Source organism: Myodes glareolus, chromosome X (genome assembly GCF_982192425.1).
Source record: "Myodes glareolus chromosome X, mMyoGla1.1, whole genome shotgun sequence".
NCBI classification, from domain to species: domain Eukaryota; kingdom Metazoa; phylum Chordata; class Mammalia; order Rodentia; family Cricetidae; genus Myodes; species Myodes glareolus.
The window spans coordinates 28,934,366-28,947,970 of record NC_142053.1 but is presented as its reverse complement, the minus strand read 5'-3'; the positions used below and the strand labels follow the sequence as shown (position 1 = coordinate 28,947,970).

General features: G+C 46.4%; 1 protein-coding gene across 2 annotated transcripts; it reads right to left on the bottom strand.

The window, feature by feature from the left end:
* Positions 1-786: 786 nt before the first annotated feature.
* Positions 787-4,993, bottom strand: LOC125410742 (homeobox protein Rhox5-like). 2 transcript variants are annotated; one of them, XM_085684389.2, is made up of 5 exons: positions 4,355-4,993; positions 4,100-4,150; positions 3,745-3,958; positions 3,088-3,112; positions 787-1,018 (listed from the first exon to the last, which is right to left on the bottom strand). In XM_085684389.2, exons 1-5 carry the CDS (start codon positions 4,431-4,433, stop codon positions 1,013-1,015), a joined length of 375 nt encoding a protein of 124 aa, XP_085540515.1. In that variant the 5' UTR covers positions 4,434-4,993; the 3' UTR covers positions 787-1,012. The 2 variants fall into 2 exon arrangements, with proteins under 2 accessions (XP_085540515.1, XP_085540513.1); XM_085684387.2 differs by having other exon boundaries at positions 3,067-3,112; positions 4,355-4,991.
* Positions 4,994-13,605: the final 8,612 nt, after the last annotated feature.

Below are 13,605 nucleotides of genomic sequence, written 5' to 3'. Positions count from 1 at the left end.
CACCCCACAATGGGCCAGACTGTATGGGAACGACAATGTCAAGAGTGGTTTTCACGCCTTCATGGATAAAAGGTTTTGAAAGACAAAGTCAAGAGTGACTTTTGCCCCCCTCCCACCATGAACTAAATTGAACAACAATGTCAAGAGTGCCTGTCCCCTCCTCATGAACTGAATGGGAACAATTTTAAGAATGCCTGTCACCCCTAGTGGACAAAATGAGAATAATAATGCCAAAAGCACTTGTCAGTTTGCCCAAGGCTAACCGGGAACAGAAATGATGAGTGCCCAGGACCACGCAGGGGTGGATCTGAAAACCTTGCTCAATAAAGGGCCCAGATTGGAGTGGAACTGGCCTTAGGTAGTTGCTGGCTATTCCCATTGCCCTCACCCCACTTTGGACGCATCTACCTCCTGGACTACTGAGCTCATCATCAGAGAACCCACCCACCCCCCCAGTCATTTGCAGTACTGGAAAACACACTGGGAACACACTGATTCTCAGCAGGAGCTTTCCCTGTCCTTCCTTGTATGTGCAGCAGTGGGGTGAGTTGAAGGCAGCGCAGTGACAGGGGGTGGCAATGGAGGATGTGATGGGTCAGTGTGACCCATCACTATACTGGCAGAGTTTCTGTGATGTATAGGGAATATGGAAGATGACTCAATTATGCCACATTATGAAAGAATACCTTTTAGTTATTCTGTTTAAGGGACATTTCTATAACACTAGAATCACTAAGATATTTACAACAATATTTTAGAAATCGCAAAGGCAATGGAACAGACATATTGAGAATCCACCTCTTTATTGCTAAAAGAATGGCTGAGAAGTAAGGGTTGCTGTGACCAGCGTAGGCAGTTGAGATGTTGGTGGCACAAGAAAAAGCCATTCCCATCTTGCTCCGGTACTAGGGTGACACTGAAATCTTCAGGGACAGGTGTTCTAGGGCCCAGATGGTGCACTTCTGGTCCTCCTCCTCCCATTTCTTCTGTGTGCGACTCTCCGAATCTTAAATTAGTCCTGCACTCGGAAGGATAAGGGACCGCATTAGTACACTAAACAGCATGTGGATAAAACAAACAAAAAACCAGCGACATTTGGTTGAATTTTTTGGTGGGTACTCGGGATTGAACCTAGGGCTTCAAATATGCCAGGACAAGTGCTTTATCCCTGAGTTATAGGTTCAACCCAACTTGTGAGATCATAGATTCCACACAAAGAAGCCCTTCATTTCGTGCTGTTCTAATTCAGTGAGGGACTGAGGGTATAGTAATTGCTCAATGTGTGTGAACTCTGGCTTCCAGTCACAGAGCTACAGGGGAAAGGCCTGAAGAACCCTGTTAGGACAGAAAACACCGCGCCCTTCCTTCAGCAAACCCCAGTGAGCAACAGGAACACTTCAGGCTCTGTAGTAAACTCCGACCATTCAGTTTGTATATAGGGTGAGGCAAAGGGCTCTTTCTGAATGCAGCCTCTTTCTCCTGTGCCACTAGAGGGAGCACTTCTCCCTTTTAAGTTATTGGCCTGCAAATTCAGCACATAGCAATAGCAATGTTTACAAACCGAACCAACAGTTCCAGGGAGGGAAATGAGGACCACGCTCACGGCCAGGACACTCACAAAATGGTTCTGATGATGCTCAGAAAGCAGAGCAGACGAGGTGTGGGACAAGCCTTTTGGAGACATTCATGTTATAATGTCTGAATTTTAAAACACAATCTTTCACCTTCTTTGTGGCATGTGGATCACTCTACCCTCAGAGGGCCATTGAGAGCACACTAGGTAAACTGAGGGCAGGGCAAAGCAGCTTGGAAACTGCCAGTTTCTCCATTCCAGGACTGCCTTTGAACTCCTCAGAAAGCGAATGCCATACTGCACGCACTGTGCCCAGAGAGCCCTGAGCCAGACCTGGCTTGAGCCTGGAGTGTGGCCTTGGGGTGTAGTCTTAGGGGCCTGAGAACAGTTAGTATTCTAGAGACGCCATCTCCCCAGTCTTCAGGGCCTTTCCGTTAGTGCACACACACGAGGGAACTCAGAGATACACCTAATGCCATTATCCCGATGCCCCCTTTGAATCTTTTACTTTCCTTCTTCCCAGAAGAGCTCCTGTACAGCTTGGACTTTCCCCTGCTCTCACACGACCACTTCTGAGTCCAGTGAGCTGCAAATCCACTTACCTCTGCCCAAGCAAGTGGAAAAAATATTCCAGACTACCACAGGTAAAAATTTAACCCACAGTGAGGTCTAGCCCCCACCATCAACAAATCACACAAAACAGTTCTTCATGATACCTGCCAGGGATGAGGCAAACGATCTGGTATCAGAAAGACACTCACTAACAACATGAATGTGTGGGTTTGAGGCATGCGCATCTGTCTGCTTTTATTTGAGGCGAGGTCTGATGTGGCCCAGGCTGGCCTTGAACTCCTGATCTTCTCCTCCAGGGTGGTGGCATTATGGGTAAACACCGTCATATGTGGACTCCTCATACATCAGGATGACACACCAAGATGTGCCAGACAACTTAAATTCAGGTCTGCCATTCACTGCCTTGCTTTACCAGTAAGGTAGTGAATTTTAAGCAGCAAAGCCAGGAGAAGCAGGCCGTTGTATGCTCTTCTCACCCCCATCACTACAATGGCTGAAGATTTACAAAGTCCCTCCTTCCTCTTAGAATTTATGCTTAAATTTACTATTAGAAATAATAACACAGAGCTCATAGATTCATAAATTTGGAAGATTTCTTATATTTTTGGTTGTGAGCCTAGCCTTTACCGGCTGAGCCATCCCCCCAGGCCAAATTTGGATGATTTCTGCATCATTCTTTACCCAACCATTATGTAAAGGGCAGTAATATTCTTTTTCCCTTTAGGAAGTCACGTTCTCACATGCTGGGGCTTTCTGACTCCATTTTGTACCCACAGAGTTTAAAGACCCTCCCCAAACCTAGAGACTTCAACAACAGTCCACCAACTCAATATTTCTAGGACAAAGGTATTCAAGATCTCAGGTGAGTTTTAGAATGAATATCCTGCCAAACTGCTTTTTTTTTTTTTCAGATTACCGACCTACACTCTGGACTCACTTACACCCATCCATCTTGCGAGATCCTTCCTAAAAGGAAAAACAAAACAAAACAAAAAAACCGTTCAGTATGTGGTCCTGTGGATGAAATTAAAGTAGGCACAGTATATATCATATTCATGCTTCAATGTTTGTCCTATCAATCCCTCCTTCTGCCCCCATGAGTGTCTGCAGCACCCACCTTGAGGCTTAATTTACCCTGAGTTCTCCCACCACCACCCGGTACCAACTTAAAGGGGAAGCCAAAAAAAAAAAAATCATTAATCAAAACATGTCATGGTCCAATGTAATTTAAAGATACACAAAGCAATCGAGAGATGAAAAGGTATAAAATTTCAGGCAAAGGCAGAACTCCAGCTTGCGCTTTACCAGCCAGACCTCAGGCTTCTCTCTCTGCTCTGGCAAGACCTTGCCTGGCTGCAGTCTCCAACCGGACTCATTTAAATACAGCAAGAAGATAGCTTCATTCGCGACTGCCCTAGCTTTCGTCATACCCCAGCACCCATCTGCAGGAGGATAAAGTTGGGCAGTCTAGAGTTGCCAGGTGGCCTTTCTTTCAAGAGGGGATGAGGGGGCCCTGGGAGAGAACCAAGATCACCTTGAATTAGCATGTGTTCTCTGAAAACTGCCCACTATGGGCAAGGTAAGGAGCATCTGCTCACCTTGCTGGCTCATTGCTAGAATGACTGCGCTGGAAAATGGTCTCCAATTGCTCCAGCTGCTGCTGGTTGAACCGAAGGTGGTGGCCGGCCATTGGCCTCTCTGGAGGCTTTAGGCTCTTCTGACTCTCTGTGCCCTCAGTAACCAGCTCCATTTGCTCTTGCTCCATGCCACTGCTGCTGGTGCCACCATTTTTCTTCCCATCACCCACAGGACCTGGAACACCAGGACCAAAGGGGCCTTCTTTTCCTCCATTTAATTCTTCTCCTTCCCTGTTTGCTCCCACTGCTCCCACTCCAGGCTGTGCTCCCACTCCAGGCTGTACTCCCACTCCAGGCCGTGCTCCCACTCCCACACCTTTCTTCTCTCTCCCCTCTCCAGCCTGAAAGATCATCTGTGCTTTCACATCTGGAAAAGAGGAAACAGCCAGAAAAAGATCAGGGCATCGGGGCTCAGTGTGCACGATAAGGTGAGACAAAGCAATGAAGAGCTATGTATGGAGTGAGCTGACCTGACGGTGAGTGTTGCCGCTCCACCCATTCCCTTCTGCCAGGGAAGCCAGGGATTGCTTCCTGGCGATCACTAAAACACCAATTCGATACCGCTACTGACCGTGCTGCTCTTCCTGGTCCTCCTTGACTCCCAGGCAGAGTAAGCAGGTGATGGCCCGACAGCAGCCTTGAGACGCCATACTCTGAATATGGTCGATGACGAAGTACGCTTCTGCAGATGTTGGTGTCTGGGGACCAGAATGAGCGAGCTGCAGTCCTCAACCTGGAAGGGCTCTCCTCAGGCCCAATTTAGTTTCCAGCGTATCCAGTCCTAGGCTTGTTGGTTTTGCTTTCTGCTCACTGGTGGTTCCTGTGGGTTGAGCCTTCGAGGCGCACTGGCAGCGGCAGTTTGGGGGATGTAATGAGCACGACGTGCCTGCAAGAAGGGCACAGCATGCGGGCATGTGGGTGTGCAAAACCTGAGACGCCAGGTCACAGCTCAGCGGGCAGCTCTGACTTTGGTAAGATACGCAGCGAGGCAGAAAGGTTGTCAGAGGTCACACCGGGTATTTCTTTGCCTCCCCTTAATTCAGACAGTTCCGTGCCAGCTCTTTCCTGGCAAGATAGCTCACCAAGACTAGAGCAACCATCTGATCCAACACCTGGAGGCCGAAGTTCTGTTCACACACACCGATGGCCACATAGAAAAGTGTCTTCTCTGTTTTGTTTCATTTTGTTTTGTTGGGTTTTCTAGACAGGGTTTCTCTGTGTATCCCTGGCTGGCCTGGAACTCGCTCTGTAGGCCAGGTTTGTTTCGAACTCAAAGATGCCTCTGCCTCCCAAGTGCAGGGATTGAAGACGTGCGCCACCACCACCCAGCCTCAAAGGTGGCTCTTTAATGATCTATTTAAAACCCAGTATTCCCCTGGAGAGAAGAGTGGGCAGATGGTGCCCATCCCTGGCTCAGGCTGCGACCCTTCACCATGCCTTCCCCAGCACGTGGGCCTAGAGGCTGGATGATTCTCTTTATGGTTCCTCTTTTCCAGCTGGGAATGCAGTAGCGATCTTGCAGGCTAGACGGGAGGATGAGATGATGAATAACCGGAACTTGCACAAGTAGCTGCAGCTTCAGAAGAGGCAGGGAGAAAGGGAAAGGGAAGAAGTAAGGGGGGGGCATAATCGCTCACTACTGACAACAGAAACCACGAGGACAGTGGACCTAGCAGTAGGGACCCAAAAACGTGACCACCGGCAAGAGCAGCCAATCCCTGAGGACATAAAGGGTCTTCGGAACACACAGCCTCCTCACCACCATACCAGGTACACCTAATCACAGAGGTGGGGGCTGGAGAATAAGCTCCAAGAAAATCATTACGCACAGCCTGTGGGCACAGTAAGCAGACTGCATTGCCTGGTGCCCAGTTCGCAGGGAGCATGTGCTAGTCCAGCACGGTGCTTAGCTTTATACGGGTCCCTCTCCCTCAACCTGAAATAGAAGCACCTGCAGGGCTCCAGGCTACCTGGCCCCTTCCTCTAGGAGTTCGGAGCCCGGGTCAAAGGGAATGAAGGCGCTTTCTTCTGTGTTCTGCTAAATCAAGTTGGAGATTTGAGCTGAGGATGATGTTACACCCTTACAGACCCTGCACTCTGGACATAGAAACAGAAAGTGATAAAGGCCAGCCTGGGGTACATGAGACCCTGGAAACAAATAAGAAAGCCATCACATGCCTTTGCAAAACTGCACACCTTCCTCTGTGGCAGTCTGTCAGACACGTTATTGTGTATTGTCCTGGAGCCGACCTAACAGATTTTTTTTCCTGTCTCTGGAAGGACTGAGTTTTGTCCTGGTAGTTTTATTACTGGGGAATGGAGCTCCATTTGGGTCCTATCTACCTGTGATGATTCAAACTACTTTCCCATTTCCTTATGCAGAAGCGACTGACTACATGGTAGATCCTTACACTCAAAGGTGGCTATGTGAAGCTGTAGGAAATCAGGAGTTATATAAAAGCTGTTTGGAAGAGAAAAAAACTAAGCAAGCCAGGGGAACATCGGGATGATACTATCAGCTGTGCTGCTCCACGCCCTCCTGGGAATGCAGGGATGGAAGCCTTTTTAGATCAGCAGAGCAGCACAGCCAGCCCCTGAGGCTCTTTCCCCAGCCACAGGCTGGGATCACAGAGCGCCCTGGCTCAGGAAACGAGATAAGAACTCTGTGTTCTCAGACAGGCAACGCCAGCTGGGGAAGCTGGAAGCTGAAGGTTGCTGAGCTGCCTCACTCCTCCCTCAGTTTACCTAGTGCGCTCAGTAGCAGTATGAGGGCAGAATGACTTTTATGTCACAAGGAAAGGAAGCAGCAATGTTTTCACCTACTCTTGAGCCTTTCCACACGGGTATTTCTGAAAGGCTGCCCGAAGACATCTGGCCAAACTATTTTAACATCCTTAAAGGAAAATCAGAAAACCAGTATGTGGGGGTGTGGAGATCTGGGACTATATCTCAGAGGTTGAGTGCTTGCCTAGAATTTTATTCATTAGGCCTTGGGTTCAATCACAAGCACCAGCACACACACACACGCACACACACACACACACACACACACACACACACACATCACAACCTACGCACACGCTTGTGCACACACGGACAATCAGGGTGTACTAAGTACCGGCCTTAGAGCTCCCTCAAAACAGTATGTCTACAGCAAGCGAAAACTGGCTGGGAAAAGGGATCTGAAGGATAGAACAAACCAACTCAAGAACCTTTCTTCTGCAGGTTTCTTTATTCCTTGGGCGAGGAAGAAAAAAGAAACATTCTCCACAAGGCTTTCAGTTTATAGAGGCGTACAGACAAGTTAGCAATTCCACAGGCGGTGACAACAGCATCAAACACACATTTTAGAGTCACAGAGGCAGGTAAGGAAGGCCTCTTACATCTCAGAGTAGGGGTGTGGCTGTGAAGCTCCCGGCATATATCAAGAGGATTAGTTAAGAATGGGACTTTAAATTACGACAGAATTCTAAGAAGACTTTCTCGCGCACTAACTACAATTTTTAACTGTAACTAGGAGTTTATGGTTGATAATTGTAGGAAAATGCAGCAGCACTGCTGTGCTTTCTAAGCATTTCCACTTCCCTGGTGGCTGGGAACATACCTTTAGTAGCCATAGCAACCTGTGGGCCTGGGAGGAAGGCAAGATGCTTGATTTGTACCTAGCTGCCAGAGGGGGAGGGGAAACTCTTTGGAGATTTTGCTTTCAGCTCCAGCAGCGTACCTGCCAGTACCCAGTGAGAATTTCTTTCCCTGAGGCTGGGTTAGTGACTCAAGTCTTTTTCATGTATCTCTAGGGGTAAAGGCAGAAACTGTTAATTTTCCTGAGCTATGATCTTATGTTAATTGAAACCAAGGTGAAGGATAAATACAGACTATTAGTAGCTTGTTGGGTTAGAGCAAAAGGCCAGTAGATTCCACCACCTTCCTGAGTCTGCTGCTAGAGAATTCAGGGCCACCCAGACTTTCTTGTCATTAGAGCAGACGTACTGTCTCTCTGTTTAGTGCCTCCTGTTTGGGGCTCCTTTCTTGTCAATAAGTCCTGTCAAGAAAGGTAATTGTGGGGGACTAACTTAGCAAATTTGACTATTAGAACAAAGGTTTGGCTGAGTGAATGCTTTCACATCCGGGCTTCACGGTGTGAGAGAGGGGATCCAGGTGCCCACACAGGAAGAAATTATCTCAACAAATGATTTACATACCGCTGGGATATTATAGAAGGGAGAAATATCATGATTCCACAAGATTTCTACAGAATTGACAGTAACTTATCCAAAAGGCAGGTGTTCCCAGAAGTCTGAAAACTGGAATCTCCAGCACAATACATTCCTGTGGATTTGTCTCTTGGTCTGCCAGCTGTACTTTTGCTGTGCAGACTTGTGGGCTTGTGCCATTGCACCATAAACCACACCACACACACACACACACACACACACACACACACACACACACACACACACATCAGTACTGAAGTCAAGGGCCTAAGCCCAGCCCATACCACATTTATCTCCTTGAGGTATTGGTTATGTTTTCTACTCTGACCATGGCTGGGATCTTCTGAACATGCGTACACCATTGCCCTGGACTTTTCAGACAACATACTTACAAAGAAAAAAAAAAGATGCCAATTAGTAGCATAAGAGAGAGAAAGAAGTATCATGCAGAAGGAGGCAGCCTTGGGGAAAGCCCAAATGGATGATCTTATGGAAACCTCATCAAGTAAGATAGTGAGGGGACGGAATAGTTTGGCAGGTCTTACTTGTATTTGGAGAGTAGGTTCCTCTCCATACCAATGACCTGAAACAATTCATTAGCTACAACTGAATCCTTTCCTGAAAGAAAGCAGTACAATTTTTAGGAACCAGATGAGGCAGCCAAGAGACCCAAAGAGGCCAGGTAACCAAAATGATTAAATTGCATATGGAAGAATAGGCCAGTCCCCTGTGCTGGGGAGTTCAGTAGGAGGTGGGGTATTCCAGGCGGGAGGACCCTGTAACGGGTAGGGACTGAAGGATGCAGGGAGAATCTGGCAGCCAGTCCCCATTTTCACATGTTAAATGGGCACTTCAGCCTTTTGCTCCAGGTTTGGAACTGAACAAAACTAGTAAAATTGAATGAGACAAAATACTAAATCTATTCTAAGCCTTGAACACAGTTGATACCAACTGAGGGTTTTCTGAAAGACTGTGTATCATAGTTAGCTTCAGCTGTCAACTTACACACCTAGGAAGAGGGATTCTTGACTGGGAAGTTGCCTCCATCATATTGGCCTGCTGGCAGTCTGTAGGGGCATTTTTCTGGCTGGTAATTGATGTGGGAGGTTCCAGCCCACCATGGAAAGAACCATTCCTAGGCAGGTGAGCCTGAATTTTATAAGAAAGGTAGATGATAGGTGGAGACATGTTGAACAGGGTATGGGGCAGATGGAAGGAAAATAGACCTGAAGAGAATCGTATTTCATTGTGTACATGTATGAAATTGTCAAGAATAAAAGAACTTTAAAAAACGAAAGTGTCTTTACCTTTAGCTGTCAGGAAAATATGCATTAAAGCTACTTTAATATTTCATCTTGTCCCCATCTGAATGGCTAAAAATATGAAAAACCAGCAAAGGAGGATGTGGGAAATGAGGAATCCCAATGCACTGTTGGTGGAAATGAAAATTGGTGCAGCCCCTGTAGAATTGGTGTGCCCACCTTCACAAAACCAGAAATTGGTCTACCATACAACGAAGTTACACCACTCCTGGGCATGTATCCCAAGAACTCCATTTCCCACCACAGAGACACACACATCAGCATTCATGGCTGTTCCATTAACAATAGTTACAATATGGAAGCAGCATAGATAGATGTCCATCAACTAATGAATGGACACTGAAAATATACTACATATACACAGTGATATTTTATTCAATTGTAAAGAAAAAATGAAATTTGCAAGTAAATGAACGGATCTTGAAAACATGGTGGATATCCCATAGTCAGAAAGATCAGGGGTGTGGGGTGTGGGGTAGCTGAACATGAACCAGAGAGCAGGCTAGTCAGTAAGCAACATTCTTCCATAGTCTCTACCTCAGCTCTTGCCCTGTGTTCCCTTGATGGTGTGCTATATGTAACCAGGAAAGCAAATAAGCCCCTTCTTCCCAGTTAACTATTGGTCAATGATTTAGCACAGCACCAGCAAAACAAACACTGGGTTGACCTTATCTTTCCTACAGGGATTTTCCGGGACATCTTTGCAGTGCTGGAGGTGAAACCCAAAGCTGCACACATCTGGACACCTGAGATCCACCCTCAATCCCTCGTGCTAGTAGAGTCATAAGAAAGGAGTTTTTCTGTACAATCTTAAATTTCAGTGGTTGATTGTGCAGTAATTGTGGAAATCATTGTGAAGTCTTCCAGAAAAAAACTGAAATTGGAATGACAATGTGACCAAGCAATATCATTCCTGGCACATATCTCAAGAACTCTGTATTCTATCAAAGGGATAGTTACACATCCTTGTATATTGTTTCCCTATTTACAACAGTAAGGAAATAAAATAGGTTTAGATGTCCACCGACTAATGAATAAATAATGAAAATGTGATATATGCTTACAAAATCAACTTTTATTCTGATGTTTAAATTATAAAATTTTTAGGAAAATGGATGAAACTGAAAAATATATTAAGCAACATAGGCTTAGAAAGACAAACATTTATCTCTTTCATAGATCTAATTTTTCTATATCTATGTTTATGCAGGAGGGAGTATATATGGAGATCAGAGAACTAGAAAGGATCCTATAAGAGAAGAAAAAAAATGACTTTCAAGGAGGAGAGGGGTGTAATTGAACACCTGTGATTTGGAAAGAGAAGGGAATTGCTGGGAGTGGAAGGGTTTGAGCAGAGATGAGGAGCAGGGATATGGGGTCAAGGGTCAAGAAGGACAAGGGGGAAGGGTCAACCAAAACTAAGCATTATGGAAATGCCAGCTAGGCATGGTGGTGCACTCCTTTAGTCCCAGCACTCGGGAGGCAGAAACAGGCAGATGTCTGTGAATTCAAGGCTAGCCAGGACTACATGGTGAGTTCCAGGCCAGCCAAAGCTACATACTGAGATTCTGTATCACGAAAGAAAAGGGGGAGGGAGGGAGGAAGGGAGGGAGGGAGGGAGGGAGGGAGGGAGGGAGGGAGGGAGGGAGGGAGGGAGAGAAAGGAAAGAAAAGGAGATGAAGGGGCATAGTCCCTTATTTCAGACCTTTAACCTTAATCCCACACACAAATCTTCTTTGAGGCTGGAGAGATGGCTAAGTGGTTAAGAGCACTTGCTGCTCTTCCAGAGGACCCAAGTTCAGTTCCCAGCCTCCACATGGTGGCTAACAAATATCTGTAACTTCATTACAGAAGGACCCAACGCCTTCTCCTGACCTCTGTGGGCACTGCACACACATTCTACATAGATCCTTGCAGGCAAAACACCCATGTACATAAAATAAAAAATAAAGCTTAAAAAAGAAAATGTTGCCGGGCGGTGGTGGTGCACGCCTTTAATCCCAGCACTCGGGAGGCAGAGACAGGTGGAACTTCTGTGAGTTCGAGGCCAGCCTGGTCTACAAGAGCTAGTTCCAGAACAGGCTCCAAAACTACAGAGAAACCCTGTCTTGGAAAACAAAAAAGAAAGAAAGAGAGAGAGAGAGAGAGAGAGAGAGAGAGAGAGAGAGAGAGAGAGAGAGAGAGAGAAAATTGAGGGGGGTGAAAGTGCCTGCTAAGCAAGCTTGAGAAATTGAATTCAGATCCTCAGCACCCACATAAAATCAGGCCACAGCAGCAATAGCTATAACTTCAGAATTTCAGAACTGGGAGTGACAAACACTGGTAGATTCCAGGGGTTCATCCTCAATACTGTCTCAAAAGCTAAGGTGAAGAGAATGGAGAAAGAGGCCTGAAGTCAACTACTGACCTCCACACATGCACACAGAGGCACACGCGTGTGCGCACACACACAGACACAGACACATACATACACTAAATTAACACTAAATTAAAATGTAAAACAAAAATATTTAAAGCTGAAGTATGAAACTGATGATAAAACTGAAGTATTTGTACTGAAAGATAGGCGGGAGGAGCTGCTGGTGGATTTAAGCACCCCTAAGCACCGCAGAAATTTGTGCTGACTGCTGTTGCCAAAGAAATGTCTAAACTCCCACTCCAGGAAGAGGAGAAACAGTCTTTTCTTAATTATTTAAAAGGTAAGAATTTGCCGGGCGGTGGTGGCGCACGCCTTTAATCCCAGCACTCGGGAGGCAGAGGCAGGCGAATCTTTGTGAGTTCGAGGCCAGCCTGGTCTACAAGAGCTAGTTCCAGGACAGGCACCAAAAACAACAGAGAAACCCTGTCTCGAAAAATCAAAAAAAAAAAAAAAGGTAAGAATTTGCAGTGGAAGCAATCGGCTTCTGGCCAGTCTCTGCCTTGAAAAGAATCTATGCCCAGTAGCCAGGCAGTGGTGGCACACGCCTGTAATCCCAGAACTTGGGGGGCAGAGGCAGGCAGATCTCATTGAGTTTGAGGCCAGCCTGGTCTATAGAGCGAGTTCCAGGACAGCCAGACAAGGCTCTTACATAGAGAACCCTGTCTTGAAAAAGAAAACCTATTACCTGGATATAATGCCAATGAAAGAAAAGCAATGTGTAGAACTTGGAGATTTTTCCTGCCCACACTAAAGCCTTGTGTAAAAGAAGTGAGCACACCTCCTGATAGCCCAGGTAAACTGCTGAATCAAGGTTTCAAATAGAATTTAAAGAAGGGAATGAAACTGCTAATAAATTGGAAAGGGATTCTTGAAAAAAACCCAACTCAATTGTGTTTGTGTCTTCCAACTCCAGAAAGCCGGGGCCCACAGCCTCTGGAGTATGGCGCTGTGTTATGGTAGAACTTAGCTAACTTTCTTTTAATACAAAGTGCATACCAGTTGGTGGTGGCGCACACCTTTAGTCCCAGCACTCAGGAGGCAGAGGCAGGCAGATCTCTGTGAGTTCAAGACCAGCCTGGTCTACCAGAGTTAGTTCCAGGACAGACTCTGAAGCTACAAAGAGTGTCTCGAAAAACCAAATAAATAAATAAATAAATAAATATAAAAAATAGCAAAGGGCGCCACCTTATAGTGTATGTGCTCACACGCGCGCAAGCGCGCGCACACACACACTCACTGTATATGACCTATGAAAGGCTTATGAGCCTTTCATAAGGCTTTGATAAAATATTCAAATCTTGTGGAGATTCTAGCCTGGAAAATGTCTTAAGTGATCTCTGATGCAAGCCAAAAGCAAGTTGGTGGAGTAAAGGGATTACTTACTGGGCTTACCGGTTACAGTCCATCCTCTGGGGTAGCCAAGACAGGAAAGTGGAGGCAGGAGCTGATGCAGAGGCCGTGAATGGGTGCTGCTTACTGATTTGTTCATCGAGGTTCGCTCGCCCTGTTTAAAAAAAAAAAAATTCTTTCAAGACATGGCTTCTCCTTGAACCTGGGAACATTTGCCTAGGCAGGGTATCCACCACTACCCTCTATAGTGAATTGGGCCCTCCCACATCAGTCACTAAGAAAATGCCCCCATGACATGCCCACAGGTCAATCTGATGGAGGCAACTCCTCTGCGGAGGTTCCCTCTTTTTAGGTGACTTTTTTTGTGTCGGGGGGCAGGACTCAAGACAAGATTTCTCCGAGTAGCCCTGGCTGTCCGGGAACTCACTCTGTAGACCAGGCTGGCCTCGAACTCACAGAGATCTGCCTGCCTCTGCTTCCCAAGTGCTGGGATTAAAGGCGTGCATCACCACCAACT